The sequence below is a fragment of the Puma concolor genome, chromosome A3 (genome assembly GCF_028749965.1).
Source record: "Puma concolor isolate L17-30 chromosome A3, mPumCon1.1.hap2, whole genome shotgun sequence".
Lineage (NCBI taxonomy): Eukaryota > Metazoa > Chordata > Mammalia > Carnivora > Felidae > Puma > Puma concolor.
In genome coordinates this window covers 90,967,611-90,989,295 of record NC_141669.1, presented here as the reverse complement: position 1 = coordinate 90,989,295, position 21,685 = coordinate 90,967,611, and the positions used below count along the sequence as shown (strand labels likewise).

Genomic DNA, 21,685 nt, shown 5'->3' with positions numbered 1-21,685 from the left:
GCAATGTTATCTTGAGCTCTCAAAGTAGGAGCTCTTCAGAAATCAGGTCTCTTTGACCTAACACTCGTTCCTCAAAGATATAACCAGGAGGCTCCCTGCACGAACCATCAGGCCCTTGGATTCCCTAAAAGATGGCATACATGGTACTTTTACTACCCCCTGAATTCTGTTCCCGGATGATGCCAGGTACCCTGAGGAACTGGGAAGACAGACAAGTCACAGACTAACTTCTGGAGCAGTCAATGCTTTATGATGAGGCATTATGAGCCTATTTCTTCAATCTTTTTATCTTAGCTCCTCCGTTTTCTTGGAGACTCTATGTTACTTACTTTTATATGATAATAATATGGAGTTTCAACAAATACATTAGGCATGGTAAATACTCATGGAGCAAAGCTTCTGACAGATTACAGGAAAGAGGACATAAGCGACTGCTTGTTCCAGATGACTTTTCTCACAGACCAACAATGTCAGATGTCCTTGCAGCTCATTTTGTGAGGCACCCATAGAACCACAAGCACCACCAGCACCCCCTGGGGCACCAGGCATTCCCAATGCTGTGTGTGTTGCGAGGCACACCAAAGAGTTGACTCAGAATGTGGGTTTTGGCTACTGCTCAGGTTTCATCTGTGTTGGGTCTGGGGCTGGGAAAGTGAAGGGAAATGACACACCCCTTAACTATTTTCCATGAAAACAAGTGACAGACTGAGAACCATGTGGTTGAGAGAAGTCAGGACAAGCATCTTAGGAAAGAAAGCAGCCTCTCCCTTGACAGCTAGAGCTGCCACATGGTTTTGGCTGAGCAGACCTGGGTGAAGGAACACCAGGCTGGAGTGGCTCCAGCTGGAAGCACTAAAGGGACAGCCACCGTGATCCACACAGCCCTTCCCCCAAGACTCCCCTGTGGCAGCAGACAGACCCCCCCCCTCCTTTGAAGGGACTGATGGAAACTGTGATCAGATGCGGGGGGGGGGGGGGGGGGGGGCAAAGGGAAAGAGAAAGGGCTTTGGTGGGCAGATCAGTGATGACATAAAGCCAGAGGCTGCCTTTCAGTGCCACAACCCAAGGTCTTCTGGACAAGGGCCACCCAAAGTACAGGACACTAGCTCTGCTGCTCCCTGGGTTACAAGTTGGTGGCTCTTGACAAAGGTTCCATGCTCTGTGTATCCCGGGCTCCTTTCCAGGGACAAGTTCCTCCTTGTGGTCAGGCTGCCCACCTAGCCACATGTAACACTTACCTGAGGATGTGATAATGTCCAGTGTGCTGGCCATACCCCAACACCTCCCAGCTGAGGGCTGTAGACTACAAGTCATGGACTTGGAGCCATTAGACTCCACTAAAGAAGGCCTAAAGGGGCGAGGAAGCTGGACCCACATGCACAGAAAGCCCCACTCAGTTCCCCTTGGAGGGTCCCATGTTGGCTCTCTTAGGTAAACTTTTTTTTCTGTTTTATGAAGTAAACAGCTTTAGGACAATATGGTAGCTCTGAGTGCTCTCAGGATTGCAGATGAGAACAAGATGCTCTCTGAGGGGCTGACTCTGCCTTGATACGCAGTCAGTGGAGGCAGCCAAGTGGCCAGAGGTAGGGAAGTCCTGGCGGTCCCCTTGTGTACTCCCACCAGCAGCAACATGCATGGAGCCATGGGCACCATGTGAACTTGCATGTTGCCGACTGCACACAACTGTAAGGAAAGGCGGCAACCAGCCAAACCCACCCTGTCCTCCAGAGGAACCACGGAAACCTCAGGGACAGCTGGGGCATCTGAACCCCCACCCCACCCATTCTGGTCTCTAGTAGGAGGCAGCAAGTTAAACACAGGGCACTGAGGTCTCCTGGTGTTTGGAGCTTGTCCCAAACCTCACAGGCTGAAGAGTTGGGGAGCAGGAAGACTTGATCTTTTTCAAGTGACACCTTCAGCATCAGCTCTGTGCATGGGTACCAAGGTACCAAGGCCCCACCCCACCTTGACCCTTTCCACACATTCCAGGCAGTAAACATCAGCCCTATTCTGCCATGGTCCATGTGAGGCCTCTGTGAATATCGGAAGTCCCTGATGCATTTCACACAATCTAGCACTTTCCCTGAGAGCTGTTACAGACCTAAGACCAGACCTCATGCTCTGTTTGACCCCCAGCCTCTCCTCTCCTCCCTTCCCTTCCCTAAATGACTGTGTCCAACCATGCTGAACGATCACCCTGGGACATCTCTATGGATCCTCCCCACGACCCAAGGGGCTTACTAGGTCATGCCTGTCCTGAGGTCACTACAAGGTCATCATAACTTCACCATCTCTACCTAAATGGTAAAACCTTCACCCTCTTCTTCCCTTGAGGCTCTGGATATTGTCCCTGGCCTTGGGTTATAGGCCATTCTCCCAAATGTGCTGGTCCAAAGGGGCTCATGACCCTCTGGAAGCCTGACATGCTGTGGAGCTGGCCCCCCCTCCTATAGAGTGCCCCTGGATCAGGGGGCAGCTCATGCAGTGGGGGCAGAGAGATATCCATTGCCACCAGCCCCTGCTCTCCCACAGCAGGAGCACATAATCCCTTACCTCCCAGGACTGGGCTCCTACCTGTTGGGCCATGTCCAGAGAGCAGCCGTTCCTCTGGCTGTGCATGGGGACGGCCACGCCAACTCGGAGGCAGCTGTGCCCGCAGGCCTTCCAGTGCAGTTTGCAGCTCGTCGTTGTGGTCCTGCAGGTCCTACAGAGCAGAGCCAGACACCCCCTGCAGCCAATATGGCCACCTGAGGAGTGGTGAGGAGCACAGCAGTATGGAGCTGGCCCGCCCAGGGAGCAGCCAGGTGTCAGGCCCTGACTTCCAGCACACAACACTTAAACTGTATTCTAGCTTCCTAATGACAGGTGAGCCTAACGAAAGCTCTTCCTGACTTTCTTATGCTCTGCACCACTTTCAGGGCCACTTCCTGACTTTCTTATGCTCTGCACCACTTTCAACCACTGGATACACGGGAGGGGCTAAGAAAAAAAAAAAAAAGACTGAAGTGGAAATTGAGGAGGAATGTAGAAAATACAGAGAACCATTAATATTTGAAACTCTAGTGGTTTAAGACCATAATGATGTTGTGACGTGGGTGTGAGACAGCACTGTTTGGGATGTGTCCTGGGATTCTTTCCTTTCCTGTTGTTGAATTTCCAAGGGTTCTTTCTACAGCTACTGAGAAAAGAGAATACCAGGTGTTTCAGACTAAGGGCCACAAAGAAAAATGACTGTGTCAAACAGAAAGGATGGTGGGTGAGCATGCACATAGGTGGATGTGAGGGGATTTGAGGAGGAGGGGTCATGAAAGCTTCAGAGGAAGGGTCTCATTTATAACCAGCATAATTTTGTCCACACTTGAATGAAACACATCTCAACAAGCACACCCTGTCATCTGACTTTTAAAGGGCTAGAAAGGGTAGAGTTTATAGCTGCCTTCCTAGATGGTCCCACAGCTGCATGTGTTACCACATCCACTCATGACTCTGGATCTAAGTCCTCCTTCCCTGGAACCCCGGTGGGCCTGTGACTGACTAACCTGGAGGATAGCACAAGTGATGCTGTGTCTTCCAAGGATGCAGCTTTCAGCCATCTTCTTCTTTTGGGACACTCCCAAAAGTGCATCCAAGGCCACATGGAGAGGATTCAGGGCCCAGCCCATGGCATACCTCTCACAAGGCTCCACACATCCCTCTCTGTCTTGTCTTTTTTAAAAATTTTTAATTTAATTTAATTGTTTTATTTTATTTTTATTTTATTTTTAATATGAAATTTATTGTCAAATTGGTTTCCATACAACACCCAGTGCTCATCCCAACAGGTGCCCTCCTCAATACCCATCACCCACCCTCCCCTACCTCCCACCCCCCATCAACCCTCAGTTTGTTCTCAGTTTTTAAGAGTCTCTTATGTTTTGGCTCCCTCCCTCTCTAACCTTTTTTTTTTCCCTTCCCCTCCCCCATGGTCTTCTGTTAAGTTTCTCAGAATCCACATAGGAGTGAAAACATGGTATCTGTCTTTCCCTGTATGACTTATTTCATTTAGCATAACACTCTCCAGTTCCATCCATGTTGCTACAAAAGGCCATATTTCATTCTTTCTCATTGCCATGTAGTATTCCATTGTGTATATAAACCACAGCTTCTTTATCCATTCATCAGTTGTTGGACATTTAGGATCTTTCCATAATTTGGCTATTGTTGAGAGTGCTGCTATAAACACTGGGGTACAAGTGCCCCTATGCATCAGCACTCCTGTATCTCTTGGGTAATTCCTAGCAGTGCTATTGCTGGGTCATAGGGTAGATCTAGTTTTAATTTTTTGAGGAACCTCCACACTGTTTTCCAGAGCGGCTGCACCAGTTTGCATTCCCACCAACAGTGCAAGAGGGTTTCTGCTTCTCCATATCCTCACAAGCATCTGTAGTCTCCTGATTTGTTCATTTTAGCCACTCTGACTGGTGTGAGGTAGTATCTGAGTGTGGTTTTGATTTGTATTTCCCTGAGGAGGAGCAACGTTGAGCATCTTTTCATGTGCCTGTTGGCCATCTGGATGTCTTCTTTTTTTTTTTTTTTAATTTTTAATGTTTATTTATTTTTCAACTTTTTTTTTTTTTTTTAATTTATTTGTGGGACAGAGAGAGACAGAGCATGAACGGAGGAGGGGCAGAGAGAGAGGGAGACACAGAATCAGAAACAGGCTCCAGGCTCTGAGCCATCAGCCCAGAGCCTGACGCGGGGCTCGAACCCACGGACCGCGAGATCGTGACCTGGCTGAAGTCGGACGCTTAACCGACTGCGCCACCCAGGCGCCCCTGGATGTCTTCTTTAGAGAAGTGTCTATTCATGTTTTCTGCCCATTTCTTCACTGGATTATTTGTTTTTTGGGTACGGAGTTTGGTGTGCTCTTTATAGATTTTGGATACTAGCCCTTTGTCCGATATGTCATTTGCAAATATCTTTTCCCATTCTGTTGGTTGCCTTTTAGTTTTGTTCCTCTCTGGTTTTTGAATGCTATTTGAGTTTCCTCTCCAAGCAGCTCTCACTGAATAAACCTAATCTTAATAAAACTGGTCTTATCGGCCATCGCCTGGTCTGTAACTGCATCTCCCCTGGAGAAGAATCCTCTTATTGGCAATTCTAGGCAGGAGAAGGGACAGGCTCTGCATAGATGCTGTAAGACCCTTCACAAAGGGTCACTGTACCTCATTCAGAAGCTCCTGGGCAAATATAAGAGTTTCCCGATGGAAAGAGCAACTCTGGGGGGAGAAGGGCAGGGCTAGCAAGTTAGAGCTTTGGGGCAAGTCTGCAGAGCAGAGCATGTACACAGCCTGGTTGCTGACACAGCCTGTGATCACTGCTGCTCTAGCTTTGGCATATCTAAGATGGCAGTGCTCACCACACAGGCCACCAAGCAGCTCAGGTATGGTCAGTCTGAACCAACATGGCTGTAGCCTAAAATCTACACTGAATTTCAAAGACTGGATTCCAAAAACAGGATGTAAAATATCTCATTAAAAATTTGCTTATATTGGGGCACCTAGGTGGCTCTGTCAGTTAAGTGTCCAACTCTTGATTTTGGCTCAGGTCATGATATCACAGTTTCATGAGTTCAAGCTCCACATCTTGCTCTGCACAGACTGTGGAGCCTGCTTGGGATTCTCTCCTCTCCCCCTCTCTCTGCCCCTCCCCCCACTCGTGCTCTGTCTCTGTCAAAATAAATAAACTTAAAAAATTGCTTATATTGATTATATGTTGAAATGATAATTGTGTGGATATAATGGATTAAATGTTACTAAAATTATTTCTTTTTATATGTTTCAGTATGCCTACAGAAAAACTTAAAATTACATGTGTACCTTGTATTGAGTATTCTGAGAATATACACACATCCCATAAATTCAGCAGTACCAGAAAACAGGTTCTCTTAGGTGCTATGCTAGCCATAGACTTCTTTGCTCTCAAGACAGAGCAGGGAATGTGCTCAGTTCTAACTGATGAGGGTGACATGTGCCATCCTAGGCACCAGCCATGGGCTTCAGCTCTATACAGTGGGTGTCTGGTGGGGCTGGGGAACCAGGTGCCTGTTTATTTTCACATGGACTCACATTTACTGGGTGTGCCTATGGGTGCCAAAGACAGTTATAGGGCGTTATTGCACCAGCCAGGAAAGGCAACAAGGCCACTGCCCTGATATGGCAGCATGAAGGGTCCAAGGGGAGGGTGGGATTTCAACAGCAGCACTGGAAAGTGCCAGAGAGGAAGATGGTGCCAGCAGGTTGGCTGGGACTACAAGCTGGGCCCGAGTATGCATATATATAAGTGGGGGAAGGAGGGGGGCAGATAAAGAACCACCTAAGATGGGCAATGGTGGGGACATCTGTTAGGGGTTGTTGTGTGTCTCAATCCATTCGGGCTTCTATAACAAATTTCCACAGACAGGGTTCATAAGTAACAGAAATTTAGTTCTCATAGTTCTGAGACTAGAAGTCCATGATCAAGGTGCTGACAGATATAGTGTCTGGTGAGGGCTTCCTTGTTGGTAGTTGGTGGTCTTTTCCTGTCCCATGGTGGAACAGATGGGGGAGTTCTCTGGGGTCCCTTATACAAATCACTAATACCTTTCACTGGGCTCCACCCTTATGACCTAATCATCCCCAAAGGCCCTACCTCCTAACATTGTCACACTGGGAGCACAAGCTACAACCTAAGAATTTGAGGAAACACAAGCATTCCATCTGTAACAGTGTGGAAATGAGGGAAGGGAAAATCTGCATTTGGGGTGTCTGACCAAGGACACACTCCTCCATTATAGTGTCCACCCAAAGCAACAGCAGAAACATGAACTCACAGAGAACACTGATTAACATTCACACTCCCCTTTAATCAAAGGCAGCCTCGCCAACAAAATTAAGATTGAGAAAGACATAACAAAAAGCTAAAATGACAGTTAAATAGGGAGAGGATTTGGCAACAAGGGAAAGCACAGTCTCACTGCTAACAAATATCCTGGTTACAAAGTACAGGGAAACGCAGAGCAGTGACTTTGGAAAGGTTGGGTGACACACCACGGGGAAGGTTGAAAGTTGCCTCTACCTCTGGAGACTGACTCTAAAAACACCATTAGCCAGGGGGGCTCCTGGGTGGCTTAGTTGGTTAAGTGTCCCAACTTCGGCTCAGGTTGTGATCTCACTGCTCATGAGTTCGAGCCCCGCATCAGGCTCTGTGCTGACAGCTTGGAGCCTGCTTTGAATTCTGTCTCCATTTCCCTGCCCCTCTCCTGCTCGTGCTCTCTGTCTCTCTAATATAAAATAAAACATAAAAAATTAAAAATAAATAAAAATAAAACACCATTAGCCAGAGGCAGTGACCCTCCCGTAGCAAAGAGCAGAGGAACAGGATGCCTATGGCTTATAGGAGAACACCAAGGGCCAACTGATAGATGCAGAATGGTGCTGGGCTTGGGAAATCATTATTTTGCAGCCATCATGGTAAAGACTGGATACTATCCGATTGGATATTAAATCCAGGGAAAATTTTGATGAAGAACAGGATGTTTATGTCATTTTTAAGTGTCTCCCTACTGATTGCTTATTAGTTGCATGGGAGAAAAAAAACCAGTAACTATACAATGGGGAAATTAGGCAACACCTTAACATCACCTATGCTGTCTGGCTGAGAACACATAATCTTAATTTAATACAAAAGAAGTATCAGAACAACACGAAATAAGAATGTTTAAAAATCTCTCTTTAAAAATATCCATGTCTGGGGTGCCTGGGTGGCTTGGTCGGTTAAGCGTCTGACTTCGGCTCAGGTCATGATCTCACGGTCCGTGAGTTCGAGCCCCGCGTCAGGCTCTGTGCTGACAGCTCAGAGCCTGGAGCCTGTTTCAGATTCTTTGTCTCCCTCTCTCTCTGCACCTCCCCTGTTCATGCTCTGTCTCTCTCTGTCTCAAAAATAAATAAACGTTAAAAAAAAATTAAAATAAATAAATAAACAAATAAAATAAAAAATAAAAAATAAATAAAAATATCCATGTCAGAGACAAAGAAAAGGCTGTGGGAATGTGCTGGAGACTGTTAGGATTTAACACCCAAGGTGATGGTTTTGGAGGCCGGGACTTTGGGAGGTGATAGGATCATGAGGTCTACTAGAACCCTTGGGTCATGAGGGATTAGTGCCCTGTTGTTCGAGATCCCAGAGAAATCCCTTGGAGGCAGCCTTTCCATCTGTACCAAGAAGAGAGCTCTCACCCAATACCAAACCACAAGCCTGACTCCGAGCTAAGGGAATTTCTAGTAGAAGCTTCTGCCTGTCTTACCTTTTAGGAACTAAATTCCTAGAGGCTTCTGCCTAGCTGTCAATCTCACCTTTTATTTTATTTTATTTTACTTTATTTTATTTTTTATTTTTTTAATGCTTATTTTTGAGAGAGAGAGACAGAGAGAGAGAGAGGGAGACACAGAATCTGAAGCAGGCTCCAGGCTCCAAGCTGTCAGCACAGAGCCCCACATGCGGGGCTCAAACTCACAAACCGTGCAATCATGACCTGAGCCAAAGTCAGATGCTTAACTGACTGAGTGTCTGACTCTTGTTTTCGGCTCAGGTCATGAACTCACAGTTTTGTGGGTTCAAGCCCGCATCGGGCTCTGTGCTGGCTGACAGCACAGAGCCTGCTTGGAATTCTCTGCCTCCTTCTCTCTCTGCCCCTCTCCCTCCCACTGCACCTGAGGTCTCCATCTCTCTCAAAATGAACTTTAAAAAATTTTTAAAAACAAACTAACAAACTGCTAGAAAAAGAAACACTGGGGTGCCTGGGTGGCCCAGTCAGTTATGTATCCCACTTGATTTCAGCTCAGGTCATGAACTCACGGTTTATGAGATCAAGCCCCATGTCGGGCTCAGCACTAACAGTGTAGAGCCTGGTTGGGATTCTGTCTCTCCCTCTCTGCCCTTCCCGGGCTCATCCTCACAATCAGTCAATCAATCAATCAGAAAAAAACAAAAACAAAAACAAAAAACAAAACTTGAGGAGGCCAGAGTGCAGACAGCAGCACTTTCAACAATAGCCAAATTATGGAAAGAACTTAAATGTCCATCAACTGACGAATGGATAAAGAAGATGTGGTTTATATATACAATGGAATACTACTTGGCAATGAGAAAGAATGAAATCTGGCCATTTGCAGCAACATGGATAGAACCAGAAGATATCATGCAAAGTGAAATAAGTCAGTCAGAGAAAGATAGATACCATGTTTTCACTCATAAGGGAATCTTGAGAAACTTAACAGAAGACCATGGGGGAGGGGAAAGGGAAAATAAAAGTTACAGAGAGGGTGGGAGGCAAACCATAAGAGACTCTTGTATATTGAGAACAAACTGAGGGTTGATGGGGGGTGGGAGAGAAGGGAAAGTGTGTGACGGGCATGGAGGAGGGCACTTGTTGGGATGAGCACTGGGTGTTGTACGGCAACCAATTTGTCAATAAATTATATTAAAAAAAAAAGTGATGGACAGTTACCTCAGCCTCATTATAATGTGAAAATCCCTCTCTGAATATTGATCCCGAGCCCCAGTAAAAGGAGCCTGCTGCTTTCCCTTGTTTGGCTGTTTTAATTACTCCCCATTATCTCCCTATTCCTACAAATAAAGCAAGCTTGTGAGGCAGCTCCACTGGCGTAGTCTCTGTCTGCATCTCACCAAAGGAGCAGGCCCACTTGAGTTCAGTAACACCACCTCCAGAACTGTGGGAACTAAATCTGGTTTATAATTTCCCCATCTATGACGTTTTTGTTGTAGCAGCCCGAACAGCCTAAGACATAATGTTTCAGACTGAAGGACCTTACACAGACAACTAAAGGCAACATCGGACCCTACAATGGATCCTGTAGGTTAACTAAAAAAACTGAAATACAACCAGCAGGTTAAGGTATTGTATCTGTGGGAATCATGAAGTTAATAAGTGTGTCACAGTTAGGTGGAATGGGAAGCTGGGTCTTCCGGAAGAAAAGCCCAGATTTCTGGCTTTTGCACATTTCTGTGGTGTAAATAACTCTCACAAGAGCTGATTTCAAGCTATCAAAGGTTTAGCAAGAAGCTGGCAAAACTCCTGAACACTGAACAATCAACTCTGTGCACATGCACACCACTGCAAGGAAGCAGGACTAAGCCTGTTCTTCGGAAATGTGTACTGAGTGTAGAGGGGTGGAGTGGCCCCGTGATGCACTCACCCTGAGATGTTCAGAAAATAACTGTGTATACATATTCACATCCATACACAGCACACAAGTGAGCAAACATGCAACGAGCACATGGAGTAAAATGTAAACAACAGGTGAATATGGGCAAAAGGTATCCAGGTGTCCCTGCCACTGTTTTCACTTTTGTAACTTCATGTATTAGAAATTATTTTCCAATGAAAAGTTTTCTTAATGCTCTAAATGTTACTATGAAACAATCAAAAATATTTTTAAAAATGGAAAAAGCAAATATCTGAATAGATTAACACTAATATGTTCAATATTTCTGATGTTTCAAGAAGTCAAATTTTAAGAACCAAAAGTGAAATTAGTAACAGAGTCCCATGAAAGAAAGATGGATTTATGGGTGTTTGAAAGATTCAGTGGACTAAAGTAACGTATTAACTGATGATTAGTTACAGGCTCTAAGTCCAGGCAACAAGCTTAAAGGGAGGGAGGAAACACAACATGTGACTGCAATCCCACCTGCACAACAGACCCTAACACATGACAGCAGGAGGTTCAGGAGGAGGGTGACACAGCTGACAAACACAGGATTTCAGGAGGGTACCCTGGCATCGGGGTTTGGAGCAGAGGAAAAGAGCACAGGGCAGGAAACAGTGGGTCATGTCACACTCCAGAACAGCATGGGCTCACCTTTATCCTCTGGTGTTGCCAAAGCAATGTACAGCAGGAACAAAGTCAATTCTGACTTTAATTTGGAGGGAGATCATTAAGAAGTGAATTGATCATAGACCCTTAATAACAAACAATAATGTTTTATCTGTTGGGGTCCTGGATCATTTTAAGAGTGTAACAGGGGTGTGATACGTTTCAGCACCACTGACCTATTGTTCACCACCTATGCCTTGCTCTGCGGTGTCTCTAACTAATGGATGGCCCTTGGTAGGTTTGGCTACCTGCATGGTGCCTGGAAACACTGAGGGGGGCTTCAGAACTGGTACCAGTCTATCAGCCTTGGCCAGCCTGTGGGGGGCTCAGCATGGGCACCACACAGGCAAGTTGGGTCACCTCTCCTTGAAGAACATGAAACTTGGGAGGATCCATTAGTAGAACACAGGCTGAGATCACAGGCTCCACTTGCTCTACTCATACACGGATGCTCCTGCTGACCCATACTGGACTATCCTTCATGTGGAGGTCAGGAATGTGGGCCACTATGAATGACAGGCCACTCCCAGGCAGGAGGGTGAAGTATGAGGCCTACACACTACCACCCAGGTGTGAACCAGTCAGACCCTGATAACTTGCACCATCTATCCATCTCATGGGCTCTAACACCCCACTCTTAGCAAGCACGGCCAGGAGAAGGCTGCGCAGCCTTCTGGCACCAGATCTCTGGAGGGCCAAGCTCTCAGAACCTTCCCCAGCACCACTGCCCTTGCTGTAAAGTGGGCTGGATGGTTCAGGGCAGGGGTGCATGAAGACCCCATGCACCAAAGACAAAAGCAATGTCCCAGTGCAAGACAAAGTAAATGTGATGGCTTGGGATAGCAAAGGGGGCCAGGTGGGGCACATACCCGGCACTTGAGCTCGTACTCCTTTAGGACCTCTACAAACCGCTCTTCCTGGGCCAGGAGCTCTGTACTCTGTGGCTCCAGCTGAAAGTCAGACCCACACAGAAAAATGATAGGACCTCAGACCAGGTAGAATGTGTGCTGTCACCCCATCATGTTCCTCCCACTAGGCTCAGCATCTCCAGGTACAGCCTTCCATCCCTCCTCCTCCTCCCTCCCTTCATTTAAAATATCTCAAGGCAGAAGGATGCTCTGAATTTATGGAAGGTGGTCATACTCTTAACTGGAGTCTAGGGTGCATTCCTACCTAAGCTGCCTGGGATGCCCCCTGCCTGGACCTCTCCATGCAGCACCTCCACTCCCCTCCTTCTCCCAAAGTGATGGGCAGGGCCAGATGGAGGGCCTCATGGTGGGCATGGAGCTCTCTTCTGTGCCCCCCACCACTGAGAACCTATCACTGGGGTCTGTACACATGGTGCTGGCGAGCCCTGGCTCTGTCACTAAAAGATTAGTACCCCTGCACTGCAATGAAGAGGAAGAAAACAGAAGGAAGGTCAATCTGCTGATTTTTCTCTCCATTCTGGAATTTAAGTAAGAAAAAACAGAATTCAGTCACCTATGGATTCAAGTCCCTGACACTTTTTACCCAGTAACCAGAGACTCAGAATCAGCAAAAGGACTTGCCTTGTCCTTCAACACAAATTCCAGGTCATTCTGCAATTTCAAGACCAGCTTCTCTGATTCCGAAAGCTTTTCCACAACTTCAACAATCTCCTTCTGTAATCGACTGTTTTCCTACAAGACAAAAACCAGCAGTTTACCGGGCTTTGGGGGTGGAGGACAGAGCTGTCAGCAGCTTATCTCCTCTCTGCATCAAAAACTTATTCCCAGCAGCACTCCCAATCAGGGAAGAAACCTGCAAATGCAGGTGTCTGCTGCTCACTGCTTGCAGGAGAGGAGGCTGTGCTGGGGAACCAACCCCACAGAACCCCTCACCAGTGCTCGTCGCTTTCTTCACTGCTCTTACTTCTCCCATCCCCAGTGCTCAAGAAGGCTATGAGTAACACAAGAGGCTGGGGGCAATCCTTTCTGAGCTGTTTTCTGAATGAGGGATTTGAAACTACACACTTATAGTTCAGATGTCCAGCAGGGGAGGAAGGCAGAGCCCACAGACATGGAAAATCATGGAGAAGAGCAGTAAGGACACGGTGTGGGCAAGGGCCCAGCTTCTCCCCCAGGCAGACAGAGACCAGGCAGATGTGGAAAGAATCTGCAGGCTCTGAGTTAGGAAAAGAAGAGGAAGGCAGAAGCAGAGGATGGACCAGGGAACACCTCACTGGATGGAATCAAATGCTGGGTGGCTGTGGATCACAGGACACTCACCAAAGCCCAGAAAACTCCCTCTGCTTCAGACCACACACCCAGGACTCCCAAAGAGTGGGCTTTAGGTTTTGGTCTTTGGTTGACCCCACAGATGCTCTGGTTTCCAGGGTGTGCAGCAAAGTGGGCCGCTGCCACTGACCCTCCATGACCATCATCCCCCTGACCCAGAGCAGAGAGTAAGAGCCCCACAGGTCTCAACCTGTCCTGGTGCCCCCACAACCAGAGAGAAGGAAGGGGTAATGCGTCTTGTGGAAAAGCCAGGACCCTTCTTGCTTTGGCTGAGAAATGTCCTATCTTTGTGGCTGCAGCAAATGTTCCTTAGTTGGAAATCGCAGGCATTTCCCTCCCACAGAAATGTAATAAGGTCACTAGGAGGTATTCAGTCCCTGACCAGGAAAATGTGGGATGTGGGAGGATGGACCCTCAGGCAACCTCATGTCTTTCCATGCAGGATGTCCTAGGGAGACACAGCTCCCCACCTACCTTCAGCGCCAGAGTCAGCTTCCCACGTAGGTTGGCCTCCTCGCCCCGCAGACGCTCTAGGTCCTTCTCCAGCACAGCTGTCTGCCTGCAGGTTTGCTCCCAGAGCAGCTCACGTTCCCTCTCCACCTCAGACCGCAGGAGGCTCAGCCTTTCCTGGTACCCCTGCTCCAGGTGTCTGCATGGTACACAAGGAATATGTCATGTTGGGTCCCAAGGGGCACCGCCTAGGCCCATGCTGACCCCCGTCTCTCCAGGGACATCTCCCAAGCAACATGGCCTTTCTTCCTTGGAACCTTCCAGCCCACAGCACTTGGCCACACTGTCTGATACTCCATTGTTCCTGCTTGACAGAAGGGGTCACTGAACCTCAGCTAAGCTGCAGATCTTGTAAGGGCAGGGGCCCTGCTTTAAATCCCGCCCTACCCTGGGTCTGGTGGTGGATGCCCCACTCAGGGCTGGGGAAGGTGACAAGGGAAGCAAGCAGGTCCCTGGACCCTCTGGAGTGAGCTAGCGAATGCTTTCTGGGAGTACACCTCTCTGATGCCCTCTGCCTTTCAGCCGCCTTCCACACCACAGCAGCCATCAAATGCCTTGGATAACCAAATGCGCACAAAAGTAAGCCTCTAGTGCAGGACTCAGGCAACATAAAACCTGGGGACAGTGAATCCCAAAGCAATCAGAGGACAAGGTAGGAGGCATTTTTTTTCACCTCAGTTTCTGTCTTACTCTTTTTAAAGAACCAGTTCTATCAGCAGAAAAAAGTGCCAAATCTTAGTTTTATCACTAAAACAACCACTTAGCAGGATCTCTCAAACCAAGTCTCTCTAGACTGAAGATGAGCAAAACTCGTACTTCAGCAGAGGGCTTGGCAACATTAATAATTAAGAAGAGAACACTGAGGGACGCCTGGGTGGCTCAGTCGGTTGAGCGTCCAACTTCAGCTCAGGTCAGGATCTTGCAGTTTGTGGGTTCGAGCCCCGCGTTGGGCTCTGTGCTGACAGCTCAGAGCCTGGAGCCTGTTTCAGGTTCTGTGTCTCCCTCTCTCTGCCCCTTCCCTGCTCATGCTCTGTCTCTCTCTCTGTCCCTCAAAAATGAATAACTGTTAAAAAAAAACTTTTTTAAAAATAATAAGAAGAGAACACTGGGGGCTTGTCCTCCAGCCCCTCTAGACAGTCTGGACTTTCGTTCTCATCCCGAAACTTTAAGGAAAGAAATGGAGGGAAAGGAAATGGAGGAAGGGCAGCTGTTACTTAGGGGAAAACAGTAAGATGAATCTAGCTAATGTAACACTCCACAAACTTTTGGGGTAGTTTTTAAAAAATACTTATTTGACCATACCACTCCACTCTTTAAAAACTTGTGAAATATCCAGCAAAAGGAAAATGGATAAATAAGATATGGTAGACCCACATAACAGGATGCTCTGTGGCCATCACAAAAGCATATGTGATATAATACAATTTTGTAAATAATTAGGTACATGGGAAAAAAAAGTGAATGACATAAAAAATGTCAGGAGTGATAATCTCTGGGTGAAACTTCTGCTTTTATTTTTACTTTTACTTGCATTTTCTATAATGAATGTGTATCATTTATTACTTTTGCAGTTAAGAAAAACCAAATACAGCCATAAAAGCCTCTTCTAGAAATTCCTGATAATGCTCCAGTACTCATGGGGCAAAATGCAAACTCATGGGGCCTTCACATGTCCCTTCACCAGATTCTCAGACCGAGATAAGGTTTTTGAGTTTGTGATTCTCTGACCCCAGAAAGGATATCATAAAATTATTCCCATATGGTTGGGAGAGAATCAAGCCTAGCACACTGTGACTGAAGCAAATCAGTTTTCCGTTACTCAAACTGATCATCTCAGATCAATTTACATTTAGCTCTTGGACACAATTCTTGAAAAAGGAGTTTTCTCCCGTGAATAATATTAACCAAGGGCTGGGAGGTTGCAGTACAGGATGTCAGCAGAGGAAGGTTGTGTGGGCGTCAGACTGCTCCAGAGTCTAGAGAGGTCCCTGTGGGCCCCTCTCACCCAGGGTCCCAGTGAGGCTTCAACTCAAGGTCTCAGTGGTGCCAGATCAGTCCCACTCCTGCTCAGGTGGGATCCCAAGTCTCCAAGTCAGTAGTGAGTCTAACAACACACTGTTAGAAGAGCCATGAGGAGGAAAGGGGAGGTACTGAGAAAGGAAAAAAGCTCTGTTGGCTTCTTCCAAGGTTCCTTCAGCTCCTAATTTGCAGTAATAGTCTCACTCTGTGGAAACCCAGGCTGACCTCATATCCTATTTTGTGAAGTCAGGGAACTAAGGAGGCTATGACAGGTGAGCAAAATCATACATCTGTAGCTACAAGAACCAACACTCTGAACATTCTTTTTTTTTTTTTTTTAACGTTTATTTATTATTGAGAGACAGACACAGAGTGTGAGCAGGGGAGGGGGCAGAGAGAGGGGGAGACACAAAATACAAAGCAGGTTCCAGGCTCTGAGCTGTCAACACAGAGCCCGATGCGGGGCTTAAACTCACAAACTGTGAGATCATGACCTGAGCCAAAGTCGGTCACCCAACCAACTGAGCCACCCAGGCACCCACACTCTGAACATTCTAATTCCACCTGCAGGAACACGCTCAGCAAGAAGGGGTGAGCGGGGCGGCTTGCAGCTGGATGCCACAAGGGAATCAGCTGAACAGAGACAGTCAATTGCTGACAAGAGACAAACTGCAGTTATTTCCTAACTAAACGCTCCTTTGTGATAAACACCACCCATGCTCCACACTGAGATAAGGGAGGCTCAGCAAGGCCACAGTCAGCACATCCACACAGAAGTCAAGGTGTCCATTGCCAGTCTCCCCACCCTGGGCTCCTCAGCCTTACTGACACCTCCTTATAAAACCATGTTTATTTATTTTTCTCAGGTTTGATTGGAAGTATTTTTGAAAATTTGGTGAAAGGATCCTTAATGTTTGGGTTTCCTGAACATTCCCGTTATCTTGGGAGAGTCTTTTGTGCAGGAGTGTTGGAAGTGAGTATGCATGTGTGCACACTTGTACACATGCACGTGTACTCTCTCACACTCATGCCCCTTGACACCATCTCTTGCATACTCCTTCTCCACACCAGGCAGAAGTAGGTGTGGACATCCAATGGTGAGCAGACGAGGATCTCAGCCTGCTGCATTCAGCCTTCCCCAGCTACCCCCAGGAAGGAAAGGGCGATTCTAGAGTCCCATAGACTCAGATGTGTGGCTCTGCTCCATGCAGAGCCTGCTCCCCCACAGACTAGGAGTAACAGCCACAACTCTCCCTTGGATCCCTGAGTACAAGGGTCCTGTGGGAAGGTGAGCTGATGGGGCTCATGTGCTAACCTAGGTTGGCAATATGTGACTCCAGGTGACCCCAGCCTGGGAAGGTGATGAGCTCTCTACCCTGCAGTGCTCCTCCTGCATAATGGTCTGTTCTCACACTTCTAATACATGACAGGCCAGGGCCTCACACCCTCTTATCTTGGGGACAGTACAGGACAAAGAGAGAGGAGACCTGGCTTCAAATTTTGGGCCACACTTGTTGCATGATTACAGGCAAGCTACTGCACTGCTGCAAGCCTCAGTTTCTTTAGCTGAAAAATGGGGCTAAAATGACCTGTTTGGGGTAACTATGGCTGGTAACTCAGGTGACACTTGGCATACAACAGGAGCACCACAACAGTAACAGTAGTTTCACAGGCCAGAAGCTCCTTCCTGGAGGGCCAATTGGCTCCTCAACCCTGAGATCTCTGGCTGCACAGCGGAGGGACACTGTGTCTCTGGTGAAGATAAACTGGAATGGGCTCTTGGGCTTCAACCCCACTGTTTAGTTGGACTGGCCCCGTGTGGTCATGAAAGCCCCCATCTGCTGTGGCCACCCAGCAGACCTGCAGAGCCCCAGGAAAGCTGGCTGCACCCCAGGATACCTCCAAACCCTCCCAGTGTGAGCCACAAGGCCCTGGGGTAAGGGCTTTGTAACTGACTGTGATAGTCCCCAGGCATGACAGGAGCAAGCCTTTCTAGGGATGGTGCTCAGAAGCCTGCAGTAAGGCAGATGGGGGCAGGTAAATGTCCCTGTGAAGGCTATTATGCTGCCCAGCCAGGGCCATGTAAAAGGGGCTTCATGTACATCACGCTACAAGACCCACACACACTGCCAATAGGGCTGGTGTAAGAAAAGTGTTACCTTCAAATGCTACAACCACACAAGACAGGGAGAGACAACATCCCAGAGGCACAGGAATGAGATGGCTTGTCACAAGCTCTCAGACATCTGCTTGCTGAAACCATACATGCCACGTGAGTTATTACTTCTCTTCCTCATACATTTCGCAGAGGCCCACTCTCCGCTAACCCATAGGCATGAGATGCGCCCAGTGGCTGCATGCACCAGGACCTGTTAAGAGCTCAAAAACACTGACCTGTGCCCTCCTGTGCAGAGGATGGTCTTTCACCATTCCCATTTCACAGATGAGGAACCTCAAGGACTCTGTCCACCCAGGATCACAGCAAGGGCTGTTGAGGGAGAATGAGGAGGGGAGGCTGGCAGCCCTCCTGTGCCCCCACCGCTAGCACTGCCAAAAGCTGAGTGTACCACACTGGTTTTTCCGCAGCACACACCCTTTGCTATACTTGAGGAGACACCTTCAAGTGACAAAAGCTTTGAGAAAGTGAATAACCAGCTAAGCTCTGCCAGGGATGCCTAGCATAGACTGTACACCAGAGTGGGGTGAAAATCTCCTCTTTGCCTGCTCCAGCCTGGGAGATCCTCAGGGGCTGGATTTCTTCACATTTTGGCTAATAAACCAGAGAGTGGGCTTTGTGTCCATAAAAAAAAGATCAGAAATCCTTTCCTCTGATCTGTCCAGCCACCAGCGTGACTGATAGAGCAAACCGCTCACCAGGGATCTGTTTAACTCATCATAAGTTACAATACCTGAAGTCACGTTTTGGGCTCTGGGCTTCTACCATATTAACCTCCTTTCAACAGGTTCTAAAACCATTCACCAGCCCTCTCTCAAAACATTCATCCATGTCACTAGCCACAGGTACACACAGAAGACACAGTTTGGGTGGGACAGACCCCATAAGTAAAGCGGAGGATAGGAATTTTCCCTGCAGCCCATAGGCACACATAGCTGGATGCCCCTGCACCATGACCTCACATCATAAAGAGCAAGGCTACTATTTTATTTTTTTTTTTTAATTTTTTTTTCAACGTTTTTTATTTATTTTTGGGACAGAGAGAGACAGAGCATGAACGGGGGAGGGGCAGAGAGAGAGGGAGACACAGAATGGGAAACAGGCTCCAGGCTCCGAGCCATCAGCCCAGAGCCTGACGCGGGGCTCGAACTCACGGACCACGAGATCGTGACCTGGCTGAAGTCGGACGCTTAACCGACTGCGCCACCCAGGCGCCCCTCAAGGCTACTATTTTAAATGCACACCTCTTATTTCAAGGAAGGACATCCCCAGAGGTGCACCTTCTAGATTTCTCCTGGCTCAGGTGAGGAGGGCCTCAGCTCCACCATGTTCATGACCATGGCCTCAGCTAGTGGCAGACCCACATCCACCACCCACCCTTGGCCAGAGCCGGGGAATCATGGCCCAGCTGCTGAGAAGCCATGTCTCTGCACTTGGGTATGACTGCGAGACCTACTGGATCTTCTTCTCCGTGAGATGCTCTAGGGCAGAGTGACAGTCATCCATCTCTTGCACAAACTCCAGGTTCCTCTTCTCAGCTTTCTCCAGGTCCTGCCTCGCCTTGTCTCGCTCCCTTGCCATCTGCTCCACTTGTCCCCTGCCACACGAAGGAGACAGTGTCAGAGGGGGGATACCTGCTCTGGGCCCAACAAGCCCTGTGTCTCCATGAATGATAGAAAGGGCTGCCTTAACTGGGTGCTGCGCATGGGCAGTGCTGTGCTCTGACCTCACTGCTACTACTAACCATCTCCTAAAAGTGGTTTCCAGAATTACTATGCCTGTTTTGCAGATGCACATACTGAGAGAGAGGCTAAATGACTTGTCAAGGAAGGTTTCTGGAAGGTTTCTGAACCAAGGAAGTCTGAACGTAGAGCCTTATGTTGTGCAACACCTCCAGATAGCCCAGAACAGGTAATAATTTATCCATGTCTCCCTCTTGTCCCCTCTCCCAGGGATCCCCAACACCTAATCCAGGACTGGACACATGATGAAGAGAAGGCTGGCACCCATCACCCTGCCTGGTCACACCCTGTCACCTGCAGCCAGGTATCTGGATGAGTCACTTAGAGCAGAATGTGATTTGTGTGTGTAGCTCTCACTCTTTCCATTTACCCCAGTCCCCACATGAGGTTATGCACTAACCCTTGGCACTTGCTATTCTGGTGACTGTTTATCCCCCTGAAGGAACACAGAGCTTTTCTCCCTCCACCCTCCCAAGGCATAGTCTCTGGTCCTATTCTGAGAGTGCCTGAGGTCAGAAAGCTCATCTGTCAGCATCTAATTGAATGCAAAATCCTGAGGATGGAAATCATGATTTCTTCCCTGCAGCTTTGGAACATCAATAAACACAAAAACAATCTTTATGCCAATTTGCTGAGCATATGGATGGCCTGAATACTCAGCTAATTGAAACCTGAACCCAACTAAAATGGAATGCATTCTCAGGCCCCCTGTCATTGTGCACCGGGTGACCATGTTGAGGAACACTTCGTTCTACTGTCCTGCCAGCTGCCCCAGCCCAGGACCCTCTGCCTGTTCTTGGAACACATCCCTGCCAACTGTAAGATTTCTGCCTCTGCACCCGAGAGCTCCAGTGTCAGCAGGATGAGTGTCAGGTTCAAATTCCCCCTTTGGAATATTGCTAAAAGGAACTAAGGGAGGACCTCAACATCAGTTTCTAAGCTTCTTACCAAGTGTGAAGGCAGACTGGTGACTCAGAAACTCTGTGGCCGTTAAAGCCCTAGCAGCAGCTACCACACAGGCCACTGGGTCCTCAGGCCCCTCTGAGACCACACAGGAGGATGCCACTCGAGGCACAGGTAGCCCTCTTCTGCACTCACAACTCAGCTCTTTCCCTGTCCCACCAAGAGTGCCCACTAAAGGACAGCCAGTGGGAAAGGTGGTGTCAAGTCCTTTGTCCCCTGGGACTGGCTTGGGGTAGACAAGGGCAGACTGCCCATTTCCCTCCAGGCAACGCAGACAGCTATACCTCCACAACCTCCCCAACCTCCCCAACCACACTGGGCTCTTACTGGCGGAAGCTCAGCTCCTGGCGGTAGCAGGCCAAGGCTGCCTGTTGAGTGGCACCACCGACCATCATGAGCTCATTCTCAAGGGCCCAGGTCAGCTCCAAAAGATTCACCTTCTCGTCCACACTGAAGCCAAGACTCTGGAAATAGCAAAGCCCATTGGGCGGGAAAGGATGTGTGACTTCTCCAAATACTTCCTGGCTTTCCTAAGAATAGGCCAGGCCCAGATCCACACTGTCCTGGTGGCAGCACCTGCCAACTCTTCTGTCTGTAAAGTCTCTGCCCTGCCCCCACCCATGTTACTCTGGTCTCCCCTCCCCCATAGTCCCTGTCAAAGCCAAGTTCTCCCCTCACCCCTCATCAGGGAGTATATGACCCAGGCTGGACAAAGACCTTCTTCCTGAAAAGGTAACTGACACAGAAGCAGAGGACATCATGGGGACTGATAAGAGGCCAGCAGAGAGGCCATTTTCTGTGAAATAAGTTGCTGTATGAACCCTGCTAGCCTTGGGACTGTGTGAAGAGAACTGACCTGAGCCCAACACCACCAAGAAGCAAGCAGAGGATAGATGAAAAAGAGCCCTGACGACACCTCTGGGCACCTTCTCCCAAGTGCCTGCTCACGTGAGCCCGTAATATCCTCCCTCCTTAAGACATTTTGAATTGAGTTTTTATCATTTCAAACTAATAGAATCTCCATGAAGTATATGTATGGGTGGGTAGTTTTGTTGGTAGGAAAGCGATCTAACAGAGAGATGAGCCATGGCCTAGTGGAGT

General features: G+C 48.1%; 1 protein-coding gene across 8 annotated transcripts in view; it reads right to left on the bottom strand.

Moving 5' to 3' along the window:
- NINL (ninein like) overlaps positions 1–21,685 on the bottom strand; it is a 180,505-nt gene that overhangs the window by 48,074 nt on the left and 110,746 nt on the right. For all 8 annotated transcript variants that reach the window (XR_015249325.1, XM_086701515.1, XM_086701517.1 and 5 more), the window contains 6 exons: positions 20,912–21,048; positions 19,336–19,476; positions 13,649–13,823; positions 12,467–12,577; positions 11,786–11,866; positions 2,575–2,704 (listed from right to left, as the gene is read on the bottom strand). Coding sequence is in view for 7 of the 8 variants with exons in the window: in XM_086701515.1 (XP_086557641.1) it covers positions 2,575–2,704; positions 11,786–11,866; positions 12,467–12,577; positions 13,649–13,823; positions 19,336–19,476; positions 20,912–21,048 (775 nt within the window). In the remaining variant the exon portion in view is untranslated. The remainder of the gene's footprint in view (positions 1–2,574; positions 2,705–11,785; positions 11,867–12,466; positions 12,578–13,648; positions 13,824–19,335; positions 19,477–20,911; positions 21,049–21,685) is intronic.